This window comes from Meles meles, chromosome 16 (assembly GCF_922984935.1).
Source record: "Meles meles chromosome 16, mMelMel3.1 paternal haplotype, whole genome shotgun sequence".
Lineage (NCBI taxonomy): Eukaryota > Metazoa > Chordata > Mammalia > Carnivora > Mustelidae > Meles > Meles meles.
This window is the reverse complement of record NC_060081.1, coordinates 66,581,608-66,606,012: the sequence shown is the minus strand read 5'-3', so window position 1 is coordinate 66,606,012 and position 24,405 is coordinate 66,581,608. Positions and strand designations below refer to the sequence as shown.

Sequence of the window (24,405 nt, the reverse complement as noted above, 5' to 3'; positions counted from 1 at the left end):
CCTTGGGACAGATGATCATATTATAACCCAAATGGTGACAGCATTCAGTGCTTCAGGAGTTCAGAGGAGGGTGGCAAAGTGTGGGTAGAGGTAACAGCCTCCAAATGGTTGTGTCCTGTGGACGGCTGGGAGATAAAGGGGTGAGTGATCCATGTAAGGAAGGTATTGATCTACTATTTTATCTTTTTCATTAGGCACGTGGGCAATGGGTTAAGTTTGTTTTTATCCTGAGCTAGTCAAAAGCTGAACAATATTCATAAGCTTGACATTTATGCCTCTGATAAAGGAGACTCAAATTCAGAACTAGAGGCCAAAGAAAAGACTTCAATGAAAGACTTTCAAAATTATAAAAGTAAAGATTCAGTCATTTAATTTTTAAAAATGGAATGTATCTTACATAACGATCTTGTTAGAAATGTTATACCTATCTGGGCACCACAGGAGTTGCAGACCTACAACTCACTGGGTAAAGAGTATAAGACAATTTTGATAAGGAGTTGAAGAATTCAAAAATAGTTCACAAAGAAAATCAGGAGGCAGAAGATGCTTCAAGAGGCATGATCCTCAGAAATTGTTCTGGAATGCTGGTTCACTTGTATCAATGTCATGTTCCTGGATGAGGGAGTAAAACACAGAATTTTAGTATTTCAGTATGAAATGGGAACTCTGGTGTTTCCCACTTTAAGATTCTGAATCATTAATTGGGGCACATAGGTAATCTCTGACTTGAAAGCTGAATCCAGCTGAAGGATCAAGTTTTCACTATCAAGACAGGGCTTCTGACTACTGCCCACCATCCACAATGAGTGGGGAGCAAAGAGAGTTGAAGGCACCAATGCAAAGACCACACCAGATTTCTTACCCTGGCCTTGCGGACCTGTGTCTGCCCTGCCAGCAACATGAGTACTTTGGAGAACCGACCTGAGCCCCAACCCACATTTCAGAGCTCCAGCAGTTATACCAGCTCCCTTCTGGGTTCCCTTCATGGCATTATTCTCAGAGCACTGTAACTGCCCATATAGTATTCCTGTCTTCCCCGCAGCTCATGCCTCAGAAAGAGCAAAGGCTGCATTCTTCTTGTTCACTACAACAGCCCCAACATCTACCACGAGTATCAGCAGAGCCAGCTCCTGCCAGCAGAGGATCTAATCTTTCCAAACAGCATCTAAAATCCTAACGATTTACATATGTATGTAGGATTAATGGTACATATATATATATATAATGGACTTTTCTTCTTTACAGTTTTATAGCCCTTCCCCCCTGCAACTCCATTTACTATATCTTGAATGTCTTCCAAGTCCTTAAACATTCTAAACTTTTTTTTTCTTCTAAACATTTTTAATCCTACAAATGTATCCTAGGTACTTAACCAGTTCCCTGCTGATGAAGATTCTTCATCTATTAAAACAATGCTATATTGAGCATCCTGGTTGGTAAAATCTGTACACATTCAGGATTATATTACTATGGCAAATTCTGAGGATTAGAATTATTGTGTCAAAGGTATATTTTGGGGGCTTCTGAAGAATATTATAAAACAGATCTCAAGAAAAGTGGGAAAAATTTATTCTCCCATCAGTAGTACATAAATGCCTATTTACCAGCAGTGGTTGAACATTTAATATTAGAAATCTCATCAAGGGATAGATAAAATGAAGACCAGGCATAATTTTAAAGTTGTTTGTCCTCAGTCCAGAGCAAGATGATTTCTGACATAAGGTGCTAACCTCGTGGCTGGCTTCTCTAGCCTTTGTTCTGGTCTCTCTAACCACACTGGCATCACTGCTATTCCTCAAACATACCAAGCAAAGCCCAGGCTCAGGGACTTTGCATAGGTCTTCCCTCTGTCTGGGACACTTGTCTCCCAGCTACCTGCATGGTGAAATCCCTCAACACCTTCAGGTCTTCGCTCCAATGTCACCTTTGTAGTGAGATCTACCCTAAACACCCTCCCTATTTAATACTGCCACATCAGTACTCTTGATCCCTGCTCTACCTTTTTTACACCATCATCTTGTAGCATACTATGTTTAGTCTACTGTCTAGCTCCTCCAACTAGAACAGAAGTTCCGTAAGTGCAGGGATCGTTGTCTGTTTTGTTTACCTAGTAGATACTTAACAAATCCTTGCAGAATGAATGAATGGCATAAAACACGAGAAGTCCAGCTTAGGGAAGATACCCGCACTTGAAAGGCTCCCACTTCAGTGGGCTTTCTAGGCTCTACCTGGTTCAATTTCTTGAACTCCACCACTTGGAAGAAGATGTGCTCCAGGATGTGTTTGGCATCTTGTTGGTCCTTTGGTAGTTTACTGGTTACTCCAAGAATGTCACCACACTTTCTGACATAGAATTCCAGGTCTTCTTCAGTACCTAGGCGTAGTTGGGGCAGTTAGATGAACCCTCATGTCCTGTCCTTCCCCAATACAGACTTACTGTGGTTTAGGCATCCCCTTGTCAGGTTCCTATACCTCTCAAGATCACTCACCTCTTCCTAAGGTAATGTGACTGCAGGACTTAAACAACAACAAACGGAAGAGATCCCTGATGTGCTGCTTTTATAAATTAAGACAAAAGTGTGACACTTGTAATTAGAATAAAGCTGGACTGGTTCTGGCTTTCCTACTCCCAGAGCCAGCATTCCTACATTACAAAGAACAGGAAGAACTAGTAGGAAATCAAATTACCATTCTCTGAATGCAGCAAGGACAATTATGAGAAGGGCATATGGGTATTATAAATAGCATTTATTATAGCAATATTATAGAAAAGGAAATTAAAGAAGAAAAAAATCACTCATAATTCCACTCATAACGTATCTCTCTGTGCAGCTATCCCCAGCAGCCTGATACTAAGGATGGATAGCCATTACAGCCCATCTTACACTACAGTGTAATTCCTTTCTTTGTTTCCCTTTCTGATGCGCATTTTTTTAAAGTTATGACATAAATGTAAGTTTTTATTAAAATATTCAAACCAGGGGCGCCTGGGTGGCTCAGTGGGTTAAAGCCTCTGCCTTCGGCTCAGGTCATAATCCCAGGGTCCTGGGATGGAGCCCAGCATCGAGTTCTCTGCTCGGCAGGGAGCCTGCTTCTCTCTCTGTCTGCCTCTCTGCCTACTTGTGATCTCTGTCTGTCAAAGAAATAAATAAAATCTTTAAAAAAATAAAATAAAATATTCAAACCATACAGCTGCAAAATTCTCTTGCTCTAACTCTATCTCCACCAATACCACCTAAGGTAATTACTCCCACGTGCACCTACATATTTACATATGCGTAAACAATTGGGATCAAACAATAATTATTTGTAAGTTAATGAGGTATCACAGACCTCTCATGTCAAAGCTTATGTTCTATATCTGTTAACAGATGTATGTAGAATATTCCACTGTATTTCATATTTTTTAAAACCGATCCCTCTACTGATGGGCCATTAGACTATTGCCAATTTTTTGAATGCTACAATTAGTATCTCTCTAGCTAGATTTTTTGTTCCACATTTCTACAAGGATTTCTATAGGATAAACTGCTAGAAACAGAAATGCTATCAAATCATCTGACCCTTCACAGGTCTCTTATTCCTTCTGGACCAATCACTATGTCTTGCTAATTTTTTTTTTCAAAGACTTCATTGATTTATTTGACAGAGATCACAAGTAGGCAGAGAGGCAGGCAGAGAGAGAGAAGAGGAAACAGGCTCCCCGCTGAGCAGAGAGCCCAATGCGGGGCTCGATCACAGGACCCTGAGATCACAACCTGAGCCGAAGGCAGAGGCTTCAACCCACTGAGCCACCCAGGTGCCCCTCTTGCTAATTTTTGATTGCTCAGCACCTACCACAATGCCTGACACAGAAGAGAGATGCAGTGAAGTGCTTTACTTTGAAGTATTTTCATTTTTGCATACTCCTTCCTGGTGTTCGGGCACACATAGATGTTGTTGACATAGTTAGGATCCTACTGAACATGAAAGTTTCTATCTTGTCTTTCTTCACTTGAGATTCTCACTTAAGATCTCTCAGTGTCACTCCCTGAACTTTGGAAACCTTTTTTATAAGGACATGTTGTCCCATCAAATGAATGTGACACCATTCACTACCATTCCCCTGCTATTGAACACCAAGTCCAATTGTTTAAATAATTTTTATTCCCAATCTTAAAAATAAATAACAGCAGTCATCTGTGTACCTTCACTTACCACCTTCGATTAAATTCCTAGAAGTGGGGTCACTGCCTCAAAATGGATGGTCAATTTTATGCCTCTGAGCACGTGAGTGTAGGCCCATTTGCTCTGCTGGAAACAGGACATCTCAGGAGAAGTGGGCCCAGGGTCAGAAGAACCACTCACCATGCAGCCGTGTGGCCTGGGGCCTCACGTCCTCATCCACGTGTCAAGGCGAGCACACACAACTCCCTCCAGGATCCCTTCCAGTTTGAAGTCTCTGTACTTCTTTTGGCCCTGACTGAGGTTTCTTATTTAACTGCTCCTATGACCAGTGACCTAGATTTGCTAAGTGACAGCCAGGGTCAGAATCCATCCTCTGGTTACTCAACAGGTCCTAAGAACTAAGGACCTACAGGGATTAAAGCTTCTGCATTGCACCATGTTCTAACTCACTGAACTAACTGGCCCAAGAGAAACGATTGATAGCAGTTACGTGAAACAAATGGAAACTCATTTTATGCTGCCTTTCGTATTTTGTTCTCCCTGAACAAAATCTAGCTTTCTCTCATAGCAAATCTCAGAAGTTCTCAATTAAAATAAAACTTATAAAAGAAAACAAACAAAATTTGGCCAAACTTACACTTATTTGTAATCTGAGCAAGGCGGGCCTTCTCAGAAGAGAACGTCTCATCTAAGTCAAACAGCTCCAGTGGAGGAGGTGGTAATTCCCTGAAACTGGGAGGGAAGACCTAAAAGGAATAAGGTCTTTCATGAAAGAACATATGCAAAGCCATACCTGGCAGTGATAAGATGGAAGGGAAATGAGAGGCCAACTCAGCTTTCTCTGGGATGAACCACCCAAATGCCCATCACCTCCTCCTGCCCTAACCCATTAGCCCACATCAAGTGAGACGACTAGCCCAATGTACACAACCAAGCAGAGCCAGCACTAAACCAAAACACAGCTAAACTGATCAAACTGACATAGTAGCGCTCATTAACTAGTGCAAGGACAAAAGTTTGGGGCTGATTAGGCTTATTTGTGTTGAACATTTGACTGTACAACATGTTTCTCATTTAACCATGAGGTCATTAGGGACAGAAATGGGGGAAGCAGATGTAGATTCATGCAGAAAGTGCTAAACCTGGAGCCAGAATTCACACATCTGAGCCAGAGGTATGCTGAGAAATGTTTCATTATCAGCTTTCAAGACAAAAGAACATAGGCCTGCTCTGTACTTTGTCATTTTCTACGATGTAAATTCTCCCACCATGGCCAATTTGAAGCTACCAAAATGAAGCCAAGTGGCTCATAATGTTCCAGAATGTGGTGGGATAGGACGGTTTTAAAGGTGGGGTGAGTTTCTGCTGGACAGGAATGTTGAAAGTAACCTGTGCACACGTGCCCCACCTCCCCAGGGGGCTATGAATCTCTGCCATGATCCTGAGTACCTGCTGCCTAGAAAGCTGCAGCGGAAAGCATTTCCTCCTTTTCACCCAGGATTCCTCCTCTCATATATGTCCTCCAACTACACAAGATGGGAAGTGCGTAACAGCCACAGAAGTCCACACCCTTGATTTCTCAGTTGGGAGCTACAGCCAAGGGAAGGCCTTAATGGAATACTAATGGTTTGGCCTCTGCATATTCAGAGCCAGAGAAACGTGACTTTGTGAGAACTGCCACACATACACGGTATACGTATGCTTGGTAGAAGGACCCACATGATGGCCCAGTTGGCAAGGTAAGGGCAAAGAGTGGGGCTCTGTAGCAGGATCCCCCAAGCACACCTACTTACCGCTGGCTGAAGGGCTGGCAGTGGTGTCTCAAACTGAGGCTGGATGAGCTGGAGAGGTTCATGTTTCACATTTAGCTGTTCATGGGCCCTGTGTGAATAAGAAGACAAAAGCAGGGATCAACATGAGACATCGTGGCAAAGCACATCTAACTGACCACACTGTGCCCTTCTCCATCAAATCAGGGGGCTCAACGCTTTTGTAGAAAAACACACAGAATGCATTGTTATAGGTAATGTAAGGATCCTTTTGTGAATCTTCTCTACTGTATCGTATGGTGTTAACTATGTCGAGAACTGAAAGGGAAAGTTCTTTCAAGTTTCTTATCAGGCTTCTCCTAAACAGAGTCTTTATCTCTACCCAGTGGACAGTGTCAGTCTTGTAACTCACTCTGTTTCCTTGTTTTTACAACCAAGAGACGAGAGTCAAATCTAAAGTCAGCTTCTGGCAACTGAACAGATCTGTACGCACACACGTCTTTATTTTTAATCAATTTATTTATTTTTCGTCATCTTGACACCCAACATGGGGCTGAAACTCACAACCCTGAGATCAAGAGTCACATGCTCTTCTGACTGAGCCACCAGGTGCCCCAAAATATACACTCCTGTGTGCTCATTCACTCAGCAAGTATTTACTGGACATGTACCATGCCCCAGAGAGTTTTATACCCAGGAGAACAGCAACGGTGAAAACAAGAGACCAAGGCAGCCCTCGTGAACTTACATGCTACATGAGGAAAGACACACACTAAACACAACCCAAGGTGCCAGGTATTAATAGGTATTGAGAAGAAAAACCAGGAGAAAGGGATAGAGGCAGGGAGGAGACATGCGGTACAGCCTGTCAGAGAAGCCCTGAGTGAAGGGAAGGAGGAAGTCATACACTTACTTTCACAAGTATCCCAGGCAGAGGCAAGAGCAAGGAGAGCAGGAATAAGGGTGTGAGAGGTTTTCAAAGGGCCTCAGGGCAGCCAGCATGGCCACAGCAGTGGTAGAGTGCTAGTGAGGAGTTCAGAGTCAAGTACTGACCTTACCCCTGTGTAAGGTCTTTCTTTTTCATTGTGGCTTCCGCTCTGCCTCCATTCTCTCAAACGTTGCTCTATCTGTTTATACTGTACCTAATTTTGTAAGCTGGCTGAACTCCTCTGGGAATGAGGCAAATTAAAATATACTCACCTAATTTAAACTATATACACATTTGTGACCTTTTAAAATTAAACTGAACAAGCAAATGCCAAAGAGTGTGGACAAAGTTCATGCCTGCTTCTATAGATGGGTGACTTCAGAAAGGAAAGAGGTCTGTGACTGCAGAAAGGCACTGAGCTGAGCTTATTACCATGACTTTCCCCACTATTCCCAGGTGCCTGGGGAGAAGCTTTCCTGGCAATGCAGCAGATCCCGCTGGAGCGAACAGAAACAACTTTCACTGAGTACCTGCTGCATGCCACATAGCGTGCCTGATTCTGTGCTAGGCACTGTAACTTATTTCACGTAATGCTCAAAACAACCCTGGACAGTGGGTATAATCCTCTATAGAAGAGGAAGCAGACGTATCAAGATGAAATAGCTTTCCAAGGTCACATAGTTAAGAAGGGACGAGGGCAAGATGAGAACTCACAGCTGGCCGATCCCTGCCAACCAGAGGGCCCAGGACTCAGTCTATACTGAAGGCAGAATGTCGTTAATGGCAGCATCTAAGCTAAAGGTCCTAGCACTGGCACACAAAGAATCCTGCTGCCAAGCCCTGGCCTCTGCCATCCCAGCCATGATTTTCTGCTTTCTGTCCCCTGACGGAGCCAGCTATACGGAAGCCCTGTGTGAATAATAAAACAAATCCCATTGCCTCCACCCCTTCTTACTCAGCTCACCACCTCCCCAAATCTTCCTCTGCCTATTAGCCGACGGCAAGCGCATACCTGATAGACACGGGGAATGGGTGGAGAAACTCATCTTAAAACCAAGAAAACCTAATTCAGAAAGCTATTTCCAGAACATTCGGGCCTGACCTCTGGCACTGTGTTTTTATCACTCTGGTCTTGGTCCCCAACCCATGAGCCCAGGAACTCAGAAGGCAGGGACTCTCCACACACTCTGTCTCTACCTCACCCCCACAGGCATCAATAAATACTGTATAGACAAATGAAGTCACTTCAGAGCAACATTCTACAGACAATATAAGTATTAAAGACTAATTGAATTTTTACTCAGAAAATTTTACTGCGTTGGGGCGCCTGTGTGGCTCAGTCATTAAGCATCTGCCCTCGGCTCAGGTCATGATCCCTGGGTCCTGGCAGGAAGCTTGCCCCTTGCCCACTCCCCCTGCTGTGTTCCCACTCTCACTGTGTCTCTCTTTGCCAAATAAATAAAATCTTAAAAAAAAAGAAGAAGAAGAAGAAGATGACACTGTGTTCAAAAGACATTACTAGCAACTATGAATACTTAGGAGCACCATATAGAAACCAGCCTGTAACTACTGTCTTTTGCTATGGTATGAACGATAAATACAATTCCACGAGCTGTCCACGCTCCAAAATATCTACTCTACTTGACTCTGCTAACACTAAATTAACAGACAGCTCCAATGCGTCCTTTTCAGCGTTGAAGCGGTCACAAAGCCTGATCTAAGCCACATCGAAGAGAAGCAGACACTAACGGCAGAAGCTGGGTGGACTATAACTGGCTGGTGGGCCAGCAGAGGTGCCTTTGTTATTCTGAGAAAAGTGCAAACTGCAGAGAAGGAGCCGCAGGCTCCAGACCACCCCGCTTCCCTGTCCTTTTGCCTCACTTGGCTCCCAGGAACTCTGCTGCCTCTCATATTCCCCTGCCCCTCCAGCTGCTTTGCCCCAGCTTGTCAAAGGCCCTCCTCTTCTGCCTCAAATGCCAGGGCAGCTGCGAAGCCCTGTCTCTAGCCCAATCCCCCACTCCAATGCTGTCCCTGAAGGTACCAGCCCCTCCCCCCAATTCTCTAATCACTTTATCATCTACACTTGTGGTTCATCATCTACACTGGTGGTTCAGCCTACACTCTTCACAGGGCAACCTCTCAACCACATCAGATGGAGGCAGAACAGAACCCACTTCTCTCTCCTCTCCCCACATCCTGAGCGCCTGTCAGCAGCACCGCCAGGCACCCAGACCCCCAAGGGAGAAACCCCTGTTCCTGATCTCGCCATCATAGCCTTCCATGCATGGCCCGTGGCTCCTGATTCTTTCTTACCAAACACCTCTTGAAACCACAGTGACTGCTCCCACCAGTCCCGCCTCTCAAACCTCCCATCTGCTGTTAACAGTCTCCCTAGTCGGTTTCTTCACTTCTACTTTTTCTGTTTTCCGATCAATTGTACAAATTGCTGCAAGGCATTGTTTTGTCTGGTTTCAGGAAACACAGATTCAATCATGACCCTTTGCCAGAGGTCTTCACTAGCATCCCATTCACAAATCTGGCCTCTGCCCTGAGCCTCAGGCTGTTTGCCTTGGCTTCTTATTTCGGTAACGCTCAGACTGGGCTCCGTAGTTCTGGCTGGAGAACACAGAACAGACTGTTGCAGGGGACTTCAGAGGACCAAGTTTTCAACTATTCAGCTGACCTTGTTCAAAGTCAAGGGTACATGCAGTTCAAAGAGCAATTAGGAATAAACTTCCTTACTTGGATACACGCACACATATGAAGATGTGGGCTTTACCCGAAGAAGCTACATCATTGCCCAACTGCCTCTGAACATCCCCGCCAGCTCCTGAAGCCTCTTCACCCCGACAGTGGAGCTCCTAGCATCATGACAAGCAGACACAAAGCCCCCCAAAAATGTCTGTTGAAATAATCAATGCCTAGCTAAAAGGGCCCCTTGTTCGTAAAGCCTTCCCTGCTCACCCCAGTCAGAGTCAAAATCTCTCTCTTCATTATGCCCGTGGCCTCTAGGTTAATATTCCACATTTGGCATTAATACAATAACCTCGTCTCACAGCCTCTGCCCGTCTCCTCCGTAAAACCATTAACTTTGGACACAAGGCCTGGCACAGGAGGAGCTCAGTCAGTATTTGTGGAACTTGAGCATAAAAGCAGCAGTGGGAAGTCAGACACTCAGGCTTTGGTTTATTCAGGTGTAGACCCCATGTCAGGCCAAAGAAACTGAAGAATGGTGGCCTCAGTCCACGTCCCTGTCCCTGTTATCAGCAATGGAAATGACGAGCAGGCAATCAAACAGGGGAAAGCCCTGGTCTGCAAGGCATTCAGGCTCTCACCTTGGGAGAATACCTGACTCTCTCTAAACTGGTTTCTTCAGCTGGAAAACCAGCTGATTCAGAGGAAAATGAAGGATGACGTGAAGTACCAGTGTGGGGTGCCTGCAGGGTGTCTCGCCTACCTGACTCAGTTTACTGAGGGGCATGGGACCCTCCATGCTGAAACCAGGAAAGTCCCAGGCAAACCAGAACATGCTGGTCACGCTAAATGCCTGATACAGAGCCTGGAACACAACAGGCGACTGACGACTGCTGGCAGTTTCCTCTCCATCGGCCCCCACCCCAATTGTTCCAGCTGTCTTTGTTGGCCTCATCAAAGATCTGAGAACATGCCGTGCATACCACATAGGCCATGACCCTAACTCCTGTCCCCAGGCTCATGTTTTCAAACCAAACACTAAGAATGGAGCGCAGGGCAGCTCGGAGAGCTACAGGTACTGACTTGATGACCTTGGGGAGGGAGGTGGTATCCAGCTGGTAAATGGACAGGTCGAAGAGGGTAGTAAAGTCTCTTGGGTTCTCATCGCCCTCCTGGAGACACACTCGAAGCCGCTCTGACAGGGTGGCTGTGTCGGGCAGCATCATGTAGTCGGAAATCTGAAAGCCACAAGAGGATTCACACAGCACGGTGGGAGTAAAAATTTCATCTGTCTAAATCTGCAGTACTTCTACTCTCTTATCAAGAGACTTCACCGTTCCTGGTCCCTAACAACTAAACCTTAAGTAAGCCACTTCATGTGGAAAGAGGGACAAAAGTCACTTGGCTAAACCCCAATGCTGACTAAATCCCACTCTGTAATTCCTCATGTGTTACAGAACACAGCTGGAGAAACAAGCATGCTGACTGGCCTCCTTTTAATTTCGTGATCACTGATCTTGAGTGGTCAGCAATTAGCTGCATTTCTTTAGTTCATTCATTTCCCATTATCCTAAGCAATACCTTCCTTTGGTCACTTTAGCTATCTCAAACAATTTTCCCTTTCTTAATTTTGGTTGTTGATCTTATTTTCTATTTCAGTGAGAAAACAGAAGCAATCATAAAAGACAGTCCACGAGCTCCCACTAGAGCTGCTGTCTTCCCACCAGCATCTAGGCCATACACTCGCCTTCCTTCTGCTGTTATACATGTGAACCACCTGTGACCCCAGCACAGATGACCCTTGCACTCGGACACCGGATCCCAGTCCTTCTTATCTAGCCAAGGACATGCTTCCAGCACTGCTGAAAGCCCTTATGATGACACAGGATAAGACCAGGGAAACCTAAACATCCACCAATAGGAGACTGGTTAATATACTACAGTACAAACAATGGAAAATACAGTCCTTAAAAAAACAAAACAAAAATCAAAAGAAAGCCCTTTATGTATAAATAAGGAATAAATAAGGAAACATCTCTTAAGACATATTGTTAATTTTAAAAACTAAGTGGTGGGGAATACAGTGTATATAGTACCATTTGTGTAAAACAAGGGAGAAGGAGATACATGCATACACTTATTTACTTATATATGCAATAAAATGTCTCTGGAAGAACATATAAGAAACCGCTAAGACGGGGCGCCTGGGTGGCTCAGTGGGTTAAGCCTCTGCCTTCAGCTCAGGTCATGATCTCAGGATCCTGGGATCGAGCCCCACATCGGGCTCTCTGCTCTGCAGGGAGCCTGCTTCCCTCTCTCTCTGCCTGCCTCTCTGCCTACTTGTGATCTCTGTCTGTCAAATAAATAAATAAAATCTTAAAAAAAAAGAAACCGCTAAGACTACTGTCACTGGGAAGAGGAACAAAGCGGTTGGGCAAAGACAGGAGGGAAACTGTTCATTGTGTATGCTTTTGAACTCCAAACTGTGAATCCACTACTTAAATACAAAAAGTGTATTTAACTTTAAAAAAAATGCAGGCTGGCAATAAGAAGTTTATCTGTAACTGCCCTCTGAGGGCCCCTGCAACAACGTGTTCCACATTCTCCAGGGTCAGCATGGGAGGAGACATGCCTGAGCATTACAGAAATAAGCCTACACAAACAGGCTCACTTTTTTTTATATCCCGAGTCAAAAAACCCTCCTAATCTTCAAACTTTTTCTTTAGATAAAAAACAGGAGATGAAGATAAATACATAACTGCTTTTCCCTGCAGTATTTGTCTGTGTTAGAGGCTTCGCCCCGCTAACAGGATGGGGTTTGAAGGTGAGAACAATTAACAGAGGCGCTGACCGTGTCAGGACATGCACCCACACGGAGCAGGAAGATGGGTAAGGGCCCAGCAGTCCCAAAGGTCCTGGGGCTGGTTCAAATCTCAGCACAGAGACCTGCTACGCAATCCTGGCTCAGGAAACCATCAAGGCCTTCAATGTCCAGACAGAAACGTAAGAGGACTCCCAAGATCACTGGTCTTCATGATTTCCTGGCAGATTTGGAGGTCAAAACTTGTCATGGAAATCCTCTCAGCTCTTTACTGAGCTACCATTTTATTTGAATCTTATTTGTATCATTTGAAACTGAACTGTTGTTTGGGTTTGAAACCCATTCCAACATAAGATTTGATCTGAAATCCTAGGAAGTTTGGAGTTTCAGAATTTCTTCCTTTGCAGTGCTACTGGGTCCAGCATTTTCCTTTCCAAAGCCTTACAATACAAAGGACATTTGCGCCAGGTCTCCTGTGCAGGAGATACACGAAACCACATGACTTTAGAGAAAGGCCTAGGTGACACCATCTTCCTCTGGCACCCTAATGACACTCCCCTCTGAACCAGTCTGGTGTCACAGGCAGTACAGAGTAAACAAGAGAGCGGTAGAAAAGGCACAGGCTCCAGAATCAGCCTGACATGGACATTAGTAGTGGCTAGGCAGCTATCCATCTTGGCGGGGACCTGAAGAACATACTTACTTCCACTTGCTCAGCTAGAAAACATGAATGACAGAAACTGAGTAAGAAAGAGCAAGGTGGCCACATAGACCAGGAGCAGATGTGGCATTTCTTAGTGCTGCTTCCCCGGCCCCCCACACTGACTAGAATCAGCAGCTGACCAAGGTGCCATCCCCTCAAAAGTCGGGTCCTCTGAGATCTGAAAAGTGAATTCCTGTCTGTCCTCCAGTTCTTTTACTTGGGAGGCTTGCATCCCTTTTCAGGAGGAATTTAAGCAAAATATCCACATATTTCAAGTTTCCAGATGAGGGAATACTTTAAACACAAGGCTCTCCTGTCTCCTAACCCAAGTCAGTCCGTGGGAGACCACACCCTCTGCTGAGGGAGGAAGCAGACAGTAGGCCACCGCTTCTGAACATCCCGCTCACTCCCTGCTACCCACCCACAGCCAGGAAATCATTTTCCTGACACTTCAGAGTTTAAGAAACAGAGAAGCAGGGTGCCGGGTGGCTCAGTCAGTTGAGTGTCTCTCGATTTTGGCTCGGATTGTGGTCTTGAGACTCTCCTGGGGCTCTGCCCTCAGCAGGGAGTCTGCTTGGGAATCTCTCTCCCCCTCTGCCCCCTCCTGCCTGTGCACTCTCTCTCTCTAAAATGAATGAATAAATCTTTAAAAGGAAGGAAAGGAGGGAGGGAGGGAAGGAGGGAGGAAGGGAAGGAGAAAGAAAGAAAGGAAAGGAAGAGAAAGGGAGGAAAGAAAGAAAAAGGGAGGAAGGAAGAAAGGAGAGAGGGAGGGAGGAAGGAAAGGGAGAGAAAGCAATTACAGAACAAATAGACTTTGAATTAGAAGAGCTGGGTTTGGGTCGCAACTCTGCAGCCATTTGCTGTTTAGGCTTACTGCAATTTTGGAGAATTTCCACTCCTTCATCTCTAAAATGAGAATGAGACCATGTCCTTCCCAAGGCTGTTGTAAAGATTTCATAAGATGATTTGTGTGAAGATATAGGATACATGGTGCCTGCATATAATGAATCCAAGAGCTGTAAAGAGTCTGACAGCTGTATCACTTCCTACACCTTTTTATTTAGTAAGTCAGTAGACATCTATGAACTGAGGCCTCACAGTCATCCTCTGAGACAGAGAGCACAGGTACTGGTATTCCTGCTTCACAGATGAGGAAACCAGGATGAAAAAGGGCTCGAAACAGGCCACTTAAGGTCCAAGAGCTAGAGTGGAGTAGGACATGGAAGGCAGGTTACTGACCCTATTCCTTTTTTTTTTTTTTTTAATATTTTATTTATTTATTTGACAGAGAGAGAGGTCACAAGTAGGCAGAGAGGCAGGCAGAGAGAGAGAGGGAGAAACAGGCTCCCCACTGAGCAGAGAGCCCAATCCGGGGCTCGATCCCAGGACCCTGAGATCATGACCTGAGCCGAAGGCAGAGGCTTAAACCGCTGAGCCACCCAGGCGCCCCTACTGACCCTATTCCCACACTGGTCTCACTCTCCATCATCTGATAAATAGGATCCTAATGCCTTTGCGACTGTTGTTCCTAAAGACGTCAAAATTATAGTTTATAAAACTTAAATTCTGATGATCTTTGTTTATTCACAAAGAATAATTTTTATACCCTTCATATTTCTGACAGAAGTGTTTCTCTACAGATAATGATTTTGAAAGTCTGGCCAGGGAGCATACACACAGAGATTCCCATCCCAATTAATTCGATATTTTCTTAATTTATTATTTTTATAATGTGGCCTTCATTACCCCCCAAAGCATCACTTCTTTCCATCTGTCTTACAGATAAGGTAAGAGATACACATTCCTTTGAAACTGTTGGAAAGGGTGCTGAGAGGCTGGATCCATATTTTTGCCTCCAAAGTTTTTTAATGATTCACAGCCCCTACCTCTGGGTCCTCGGCATCAATCTGGTTTAGGTGGATGTCTTCCGTCGTGAGCCACTGGAAAACAACATCCTGGATTTAAAAAATAAACACAGAATTAGACACTTGGTTATTTGAGAAAATCAAGAAAGGGCTAGAGAATTAAATCAATCAACAAAAAATGATAAAAAGAGACTACGCAGCTCTGTTTCAAAAAAGAGTAACTCCCCTTCTCTTGGTGAGATCATATGAAAACATCGAAGTTTCCCTAACCCTAATATGTCACTTTTCATATTGAAAACTGAGCATTTATCTTAGAGCACTTTCACTTTTAACAACAGGACAAAATGTATTAAAACTTGGTCACAATCCTGAAACAATCCCGTTTACATGTGCCGATGACAATGTGAACTTAAACAGCGACTACATCTAGATGCCCCTGGAATGTGTCTAGAGACACCAGAATTTCATGTGCATTCTGCAGAAGCAAGATCTTAATCAATCTCTCAATACAGTAACAGTGCAGAAGGAGGAAGGAATTTGTTTCATTCATGAAAAAGTTCAGTGGGACCAGCAAGTGAGTCATCTGAATCACACCCGCGTCCAGCTCCGGCATGCACCATGTGTCATCCGTCACAGGACATGTTTCCTTCACACTATGCTGACAAGCAACTGCAGTGCCTTCACCTCCTTCCCCACATCAGCCCGTGACCAGTCCTGTTATAACCCCTCCCAGCACCACCTGCCGACCAGCCCCTCTCCTCATTCCTACCTTCACCACCTTCACTCAGGTCATCGTCCCCTCTTGGCTGGCTGATTCTGCCAACCTCCTACCTGGCTCTAGGTTGCCTCCTCCCTCTCACCTTCCACATGCCTGACAGAGGAGTCTTTCTGAAACATAGATCTGACTATGCCCAAGGCTGCTGGACACTCTACAAGGCTCTCCATAGCTTCCTGGAGACCTTCTAATCAAGTTCCAGGGCTTTCTACATGAGGCCTTGGTTAAGCCTACTCCTCAACTCTCCTCCAGGATTGGCTCCCACTCCAACATGGCATGCTTAAAAACATTCACCACATCCTTCTAAATTTCTAACTCTGTCTCTCATGCTCTCTCAATGTACTATGAATGTTTTCAAAGCAGGGACTGTGCCTGACTCAACCGGGTATTCTTAGGGGAGGTACATAATGGGTTCTGAAGAGCAGGCTTTATTTTTTCACTTTTTTAAAGTTTTTTGTTTAAGTAATCTCTGAACCCATTGTGGGGCTTGAACTCATGACCCAAGATCAAGAGTTACATGCTCTTCTTTTTTTTTTTTTAAAGATTTTTAAAATTTATTTATTTGATAGACAAAGATCACAAGTAGGCAGAGAGGCAGGCAGAGAGAGAGGAAGAGAGAGAGGAAGGGAAGCAGGCTCCCGCTGAGCAGAGAGCTCGATGCAGGGCTCGATCCCAGGACTCTGGGATCATGACCTGAACTGAAGGCAGAGGCTTTAACCTACTGAGCCACCCAGGCACCCCAGAGAGTCACGTGCTCTTCTGACTGAACCAGCCAGGTGTCCCCAGACCCCGAAGATCTGGTCTTAAATGAATAGATGATCTTAGCAGTATTTTTTTTTAATGACATGAAAATCATACACATTATGCCTTAATGTGATGAAAGAGAAGAACCTACCATGATTTTGCTGTTTTCTTCTTTATCCAAATATTGGTCATTGAACATGTGACAGGAGCCAAGCACTGCCAGCTTCCCACCTTGGTTCTGTCAATGACAAAGTAGTGTTAGATACGCAGACCCCAAAATGCACCACATGCATCCTAGTCCCCAAAAACTTATCATCAGAATCATGTGAGCAACTGTCTATACTCACTGCCAACTGACATCAGGATTTGAATGACCTAGAAATTCAACTATGACAGCAACTATATTCCCAACTGCTTCTCATTTTAGACACTTCTATATCCTTCTACTTGACTTCAACAAAAAGCAATGTGAATTACATCTACAACATTTTCCCAGTTAACTTATAAATGAAGATTATAATCCTAAAGGAAAAAATCCAAAAGCAATCTGTAGAGATTTAAAGATATTTTATGAGTATGAAAAGACAGTATTTAACGGGTGCCTGGGTGGCTCAGTGGGTTAAGCCTCTGCCTTCTACTCGGGTCATGGTCTCAGGGTCCTGGAATTGAGCCCCACTTCGGGCTCTCTGCTCAGTGGGGATCCTGCTTCCCCCTCTGTGTCTGCCTCTCTGTCTACTTGTAATCTCTCTCTCTCTGTCAAATAAATAAATAAAATCTTTTTAAAAAAAAAAAGACAGTATTTAAGATCCAAACAAAAAAGTAATCTACGAGCATGAAAAATTCACAGAAGAGGGCACCTGGATGGCTCAGTTAGTTAAGTGTCCCAACTCTTATATGTCATTTGCAAATATCTTCTCCCATTCTGTCAAGTGCCCAACTCTTTTTTTTTTAAGATTTTTATTTATTTATTTGACAGAGATCACAAGTAGGCAGAGAGGCAGGCAGAGAGAGAGGGGGGGAGCAGGCTCCCCGCTGAGCAGAGAGCCCGATGCGGGGCTCGATACCAGGACCCTGGGATCATGACCTGAGTTGAAGGCAGAGGCTTAAACCCACTGAGCCACCCAGGCGCCCCAAGTGTCCAACTCTTGATATCAGCTCAGGTCATGATCTAGGGTTGTGAGACTGAGTCCTATGTCAGGGCTCCATGGTGGACACGCAGTCTGGTTAAGATTCTCTCTCCCTGGGGCGCCTGGGTGGCTCAGTTGGTTAAAGCCTCTGCCTTTCGCTCGGGTCATGATCCCAGGGTCCTGGGATCGAGCCCCGCATCGGGCTCTCTGCTTGGCAGGGAGCCTGCTTCCTCCTCTCTCTCTCTGCCTGCCTCGCTCCCTACTTGTGATCTCTATCTGCCAAATATATAAATAAAATCTTAAAAAAAAAAAAAAAAAAAGATTCTCTCTCCCTCCCACCCACTCCCCCATTTCTCTCTCTCTCGTTCTCTCTCTCAAAAAAGAAAAAAAAATTCACAAAAGAAGTAACTGGTCAATAAGAAAAAATTTAATTTGTAGTTAAAATAATCAAAACAAAGTATTTTTGCCTATCAGACTAATAAATATGAAAAAGATGACTATAAACAGTGTCAGATTTCAATGAAATAAGTTTACACATTGCTGAAACTGTCAACGTATGCAAGAAAGCATATAAAACTCTATGGACAATTTTGCAGTCATAATCACAGAAAGTCAGAAATAAATTCAAATGTTCAGCCACAGAAACAGTAGGTAAGAATAAGGGAACCTCCTGCAGTGGTGAAGCTATATGTTACAAAGGGTTTGCAGGAACCCGGAAGAAGGCTTCTGTCATAACAGAGGTGCTTTTTTTTTTTTTTAACATGAGGTTAAAAAAAATGAATACCATAAGTTGTATAGCTACCCTAGTTTATTTTTTTTATTATTTTTTTATAACTACCCTAGTTTAAAGTCCATGTGGCAAATATACGAACATGAGCTGCAAAAAAAAGTAGGAGAAAATGATCACAATGTCAGTTCTGTAGTGAGAAATTCTTTTTTTTCCCCCTCCATCTCTGTATTTTTCAATTTTTCTACAATGAGCATAAACTACTTTTATAATGAGGAAAAGAGTACAATGTAAAACTACAAAATGAATTCAGTTTTTCCTGCAGCATCACATACAGAAACAGGCACAGCTGTGATGGTACTAGGAAAGAACTACTCTCAAGCCAGAGATGTCAAGAGATACAAATATGCAAATTCCATAAATAAAATAAGATTTGCAAAACAAACTGTGACTTATGCCACATTAAAAGCAAATGGTTCATAGGAAAAATAACACCATTACTATAAAATAACCATTAAAAACACACCAGTTACTGAGAACAGGAAGTGAATCTGGTGGAATTCCAAAGAATGGAAGAGTGCTGAATGAACTCCGCTGCGATTTGAACCCACATATGTAAGTAAATAAAGGACGAGAAAAGGACTTTCCTTCTCATTACTACCCAGTTAGGTCTATATTTTTTCTTTACTGTTCTTTTTTTCCCCTGCCTCATTTATTTCAGACTATAGATCTTCCTTCAATCCTTTTATTCTGGACAGAGATTCTACCACTGTCTTCAGTTTCCTTTCCATCTTTTGTCTATAATTTGTTCCAATTAAATAAGAGTCTATCTACTTAAGGACTGATTTGCTCCTTTAATATTAATGAGTTTATCCTGTAAATGAAAGACCTAGAAAGGATGCTGACAAGCTCAAGAAGGCAATGGCCCTGGGCGAGGAGGCAGAACAGACTCCCCAACCCCATGCTAGCCTCGCCCTGCAATGGGTGTCTAGGAGTACGGGAGTGGCCTCTCTCAGGCATTACTGGTTTAACTCACAAACTTAAAAGTGACAGGTAAAAACCTCTCAAAGACTGTGTTTTTAGGGCAGGACTAAAAGCTTGTTAGGAAGGTGCCTGGGTGGTTCAGTCAGTTCAGCAGTTGAGCATCTGACTCAATTCAGTTCTGGTCACAATCTCAGGGTCCTGGGATGGGCCTGCGGCAGGCTCCCCCACCCAACAGAGTCTACTTGAGAGTCTCTCTCTCCTTCTCCCTGTGCCCCTACCCCCATCTGCACATGTTCTCTCTCTAAATAAATACATAAAATCTTTTGGAAAAACTAAAATAAAAGCTTCTTAGGAAAAGAAAACAGGCTTTAAATAACTAGGCAATGAGCAGATGATAATCTCATGAGTTCCAGAAGAATCACCACAGTTAGCACAGAACTCTGTACCTAATAGATGTTTCATAAAAATCCACTGAGGAAGCTAGGTGAAGTCTCTGTGCACAGTCAAAAAAGTTAAAAAATCAGGGGCACCTGGGTGGCTCAGTGGGTTAAAGCCTCTGCCTTTGGCTCGGGTCATGATCCCAGGGTCCTGGGATCAAGCCCCGCATCGGGCTCTCTGCTTGGCAGGGAGTCTGCTTCCTCCTCTCTCTGCCTGCCTCTCTGCCTACTTGTGATCTCTGTCTGTCAAATAAATAAATAAAATCTTAAAAAAAAAAAAAATCATAGGGGTGCCTGGGTGGCTCAGTCAGTTAAGTTTCCAACTCTTGATTTCGGTTCAGGTCATGATCTCAGCATTGTGAGATCGAGCCCCAGGCCATAGTAGGCTCCATGCTGGGCGTGGAGCCTGCTTGAGATTCCCCCTCTCCCTCTCTAAATAAATAAATAAATAATCAAAATATTATACTACCAGATGCCCCCTAAGATAGTTGTCTCATGGGGCTCCTGGGTGGCTCAGTGGGTTAAAGCCTCTGCCTTTGGCTCGGGTCATGATCCCAGAGTCCTGGGTTCGACCCCACCCATCAAACTCCCTGCTCAGCAGGGAGCCTGTTTCCCCCTCTCTCTCTGCCTGCCTCTCTGTCTACTTATCATCTCTGTCTGTCAAATAAATAAATAAAATCTTAAAAAAAAAAAAGATAGTTGTCTCATTACTTTTGTGACTATAAATTGGCAGTTCTCTAAACTGATTATTTCCACATCTTGAATCATTTAATACTTCACTCTAATTTTAAAACAGTATTTCCAATTGTTTGGGAGAAACTACCTACCATAATAACTATTGTGAATTTTGTCCAAATCTCTTCTTTCCAAAATAGCATAGATATTTATTTACTTACTAATAAAATGAAGTCAGACCTTTTAAATATGGGAGAGAAAAGTAATACCTAAGTCCCACAAAGAAAAATAAGATGTGAGGAACTAGAGAAAAACTGGGAGGTCAGGTGGTGAATTCTAAGTCTTGGTAGACGAATAAAGGTAAATTCAGCAAAACATGAATTAAAAGGCAGTGAATGGATGGGGCCCCTGGGGGCTCACTCAGTTGAGCGCCTGACTCTTGATTTAGGTCTTAATCTCAGGGTCATGAGCTCAAGTCCTGCACTGGGCAGTGGATAAGTGGGGTCATGCTGAGAGGTACTATGTCCTCTGGGACCATCTACTGCCACATTCTGTGGGGTTTCCAGGATAAGAACTGAGCAACTAGTCTTCTGATACGTTGCCCTGGGACAAACTAAAATAACAGCACAACTGTGTGCATTTTGGCATTGTGTGCTAACTCACCCTTTCCCTGGACAGACTCTCTTACGCTGAGGGTGGGAGCCCATAGTCATAGACAGTTATCATACAGGTAGCCTCATGCTACCATGGAATAGCTTTGGATTTAGAATGGTAAGAACAAGGTTTAGGTCTCGACTCCATTGATTACTGGAGATCTGCTGTTTCCCCATAAACAGAGTTAACTGAAATACCACCCACAGGACTGGTGTAAAGATTGGTGAGAAACCATATGAAACTCCTCTGGAAGTAGCAGTTTTTATTATGTCAACAATGAAAATAACATATCCACCCGCATCTAAGAAAGGCTGTACCTTCGAGTGATAGAACGCCAGAATGGGTCTGTTAAGCGGGAAACAGACAGAGCCTGTGGACAGAACAGCCACTGCGGGTTTCATGACACTCAGTGTGGCACCAAAAGGATAGACAAAGGTGAGAGCCCTGCAAGAAATTAAAGAAATGTTCAAACTTCTTTAAAAAATGAACAAAAAAATTTTGAAGATGATTTCAGTGCCTCTTGAGCAATTTCAGTTCAAACACAAAGATTTTGGGGGCGGGGGGATGGTCAGGAGTAAAAAACCGAACTTTTATTGCATTCACACAGAGACCCAATAACAAAATTGAGACCCAAAGAAATGACCAAGGCAGACAGTTTTTTAATACTTTTTATACAGAAACAATAAATGTGTGAGGGATTGACAGGATAAAGGACACAGGTATTTGAGGACTCTAGTTAGGAATTCTAAGTGGAATCTGGGCTGAGGTAATAGACCAGTAAAAAGGCAGCAAGGTTTATTTCTGTAGCTTTCTCAACTTTAAGGTCCCTACCTCTGGTGATAAGGATGTCTTTTACTTCTTCCCTTTTTCTTTTTCAATTTTTTATTTAAATTCTGGTTAGTTAACATACAGTGTAATGTCGGTTTCAGGAGCAGAATTTCGTGACCCATCATTTACAGACAACACCCCATGCCCACCATAACGAGGGCCCTCCTTAATGCCCATCCCCCACCTGCTTCTCTCCATCAACCCTCAGTTTGTTCTCTATCATTAAGAGTCTCTTATGGTTTGCTTCCCTTTTCCCCTTCCCATATGCTCATCTGTTTTCTTTCCTAAATTCCACATATGAGTGAAATCATACAGCATTTGGCACTGACAGATTTATTTCACTTAGCATGATACACTCTAGTTCCATTCACGTTGATTGCAAATGGCCAGATTTCATTCTTTTTGATGGCTGAGCAATATTCCACTGTGTACATACACATCTTTATCCATTCATCATTGGGCTCTCTCCACAGTTAGGCTATTGTTGATAATGCTGCTGTAAACATCACAGTGCATGTGCCCCCTTGAATCAGTCTTTTCTGTATCCTTTGGGTAAATACCCAGTAGTTCAATTGCTGGGTCATTGGGTAGTTCTTTCTTTAACTTTCTGAGGAACCTCCATACTGTTTTCCAGAATGGCTGCACCAATTTGTACTCCCACCAATACTGTAAGAGAGTATTGCACCGTCTCTGCACCATCACCAACATCTGTTGTTTCCTGTGTTGTTAATTTTAGCCATTCTGACAGGTGTGAGGTGGTATCTCATCACAAACACAAAACAAAACAAAAAAACCCACAAAATTTGCTCTAAGCTTTGATTTGTCAACTCAAAAATTGGTCTAACTCTAGCTACTAGTTTAATAAAGCATTTTACAAATCTGAATGCAAATTCACAACATAATCACATGTGTAAATGGTTGTAATTGGAAGAACTAAAGAAATCTCTATGGTGGAGGAAGAAGAGGGGCCCTCATCTCACAGCTGAACTGGAGATACAAATGAGCCTACTCTGTCTGACAATGCCTTCCAAGCAAGCAGTTCCCTCTTCCTTACAGATCTGACTGGTGTCATCTCCAGGAATGAATGGCTGTCATTAGAAGGCTGAGTTTCCAGTCCAGCGCTTTTAAGAATAGAGTCGTGACATCAGACACTTCTACACACACCTGCCTTGGCCTCCTTCCCCCACCCTCCTAACAAACACTTAAGAGTATCTGGAGTGCATGGGTCTGACCTGGGGCAAATTACTCCTAAGAAGGGGTAAGGGAAGGGTGCAGACCCAGGGTGTGACCAACCCCTACAGGAGGGGTTAAGGTTTAACTGAAAGCAAGATGGAGCTCTGCAAAGGTACTTGTTTGAAGGAAGTGCTCTCTGAATGAAGAAAAACAAGAATCTTATAACAAAGTGTAAAGTTAGAAACTGGGGGAGGGGCACCATGAAGAGCTCCCTATGAAGATAATGTGAATTTTCCTTTCTGTTAGACCATGAGAAAATTCCTTATAGCTTAAGTTTAAAATGATTTCCTTCCAGAGTCAGTTTCCCCCTCACTCAGTCAATCTCACCTCCCCCTCTGCCTTCTTGTCATATCGTGGGTGAGAAGTGGCACCTGCCCCACATTCTCTCTTCTCCCCCTTGCACCCTGCCCTAGCAGTAGCCCAGGAAAGGGGACTGTAGCCATGAGTCCCATGCCAGAAATAGAAAGAAAGGAGCAGTTGTCATGGAGGAAGAAAAGGGATGTGAGATAAATAGTTACATGGATGTGAGTGCACATCCTTGCCTCACACTGCCCCCAAATGCACGCCAAGGAGAAGATTCTCAAGGGGGAAGGGAGAATGGACACTTGAGTCATACAATGAAAACCGTCAGCTTTATTTACTCCTCTCTTTTATTATTACTAAGAAGCAATTAGACTGACATTTTGATAGAATTTTAAGCATAAGGCTATACATCCACCCAAAAGCCAAAAACAGGATTTTTCTAAACTACACGTGAACAAAGCAAGATTGACTGTGAGAAGAGCCGGGAAAGTGTATTCCTGGGAAAGGGACCAGATATGTACTGGCCCTAGTGTGGGAATGAGCTTAGCATATTTAAGGAACTGAAACAAAGTCAGTGTGGCTATAGCTGAGTGAGAGATAGGAAAACGGACATGATAGAAAAATAGGTTAAATGAGAATCTCAGACTTCAATAGGTCAAGAGTTTTCAAAACACAAACAGGACTAGGTCTCCACATCTCAGAGCCTACCCACAAACCACTACTTCCAGGATGACCCAGGAAACCGTTACAGAGGACTTTTACAGAGGACAATTACAGAGGACTTAGTAACACAACAGCGGGTAGGTCCTACACCACATGGCTTACAAAGCACCTCGAAAAATACGGCCTCAGTGGAGTCTCCCATCAACTTCGTGAGATTCATATTGTCTCCATTACACAGACGTGGACACAGAAGCTAAGAGTAACTTGCCTGGGTCACCCTGCAAGTAAGACATGAAAATAGAAACTTC

The 24,405-nt window shown here is 43.7% G+C and overlaps 1 protein-coding gene across 2 annotated transcripts in view; it reads right to left on the bottom strand.

Moving 5' to 3' along the window:
- Nucleotides 1–347: 347 nt before the first annotated feature.
- The window catches only part of IFT52 (intraflagellar transport 52), a 38,032-nt gene continuing 13,974 nt past the window's right edge, over nucleotides 348–24,405 (bottom strand). For both annotated transcript variants that reach the window (XM_045981257.1, XM_045981259.1), the window contains 8 exons: nucleotides 21,388–21,514; nucleotides 16,618–16,704; nucleotides 14,969–15,037; nucleotides 10,642–10,796; nucleotides 5,961–6,048; nucleotides 4,805–4,913; nucleotides 2,229–2,374; nucleotides 348–612 (listed from right to left, as the gene is read on the bottom strand). In XM_045981257.1, the coding sequence (XP_045837213.1) occupies nucleotides 565–612; nucleotides 2,229–2,374; nucleotides 4,805–4,913; nucleotides 5,961–6,048; nucleotides 10,642–10,796; nucleotides 14,969–15,037; nucleotides 16,618–16,704; nucleotides 21,388–21,514 (829 nt within the window). In that variant the 3' untranslated portion in view covers nucleotides 348–564. The remainder of the gene's footprint in view (nucleotides 613–2,228; nucleotides 2,375–4,804; nucleotides 4,914–5,960; nucleotides 6,049–10,641; nucleotides 10,797–14,968; nucleotides 15,038–16,617; nucleotides 16,705–21,387; nucleotides 21,515–24,405) is intronic.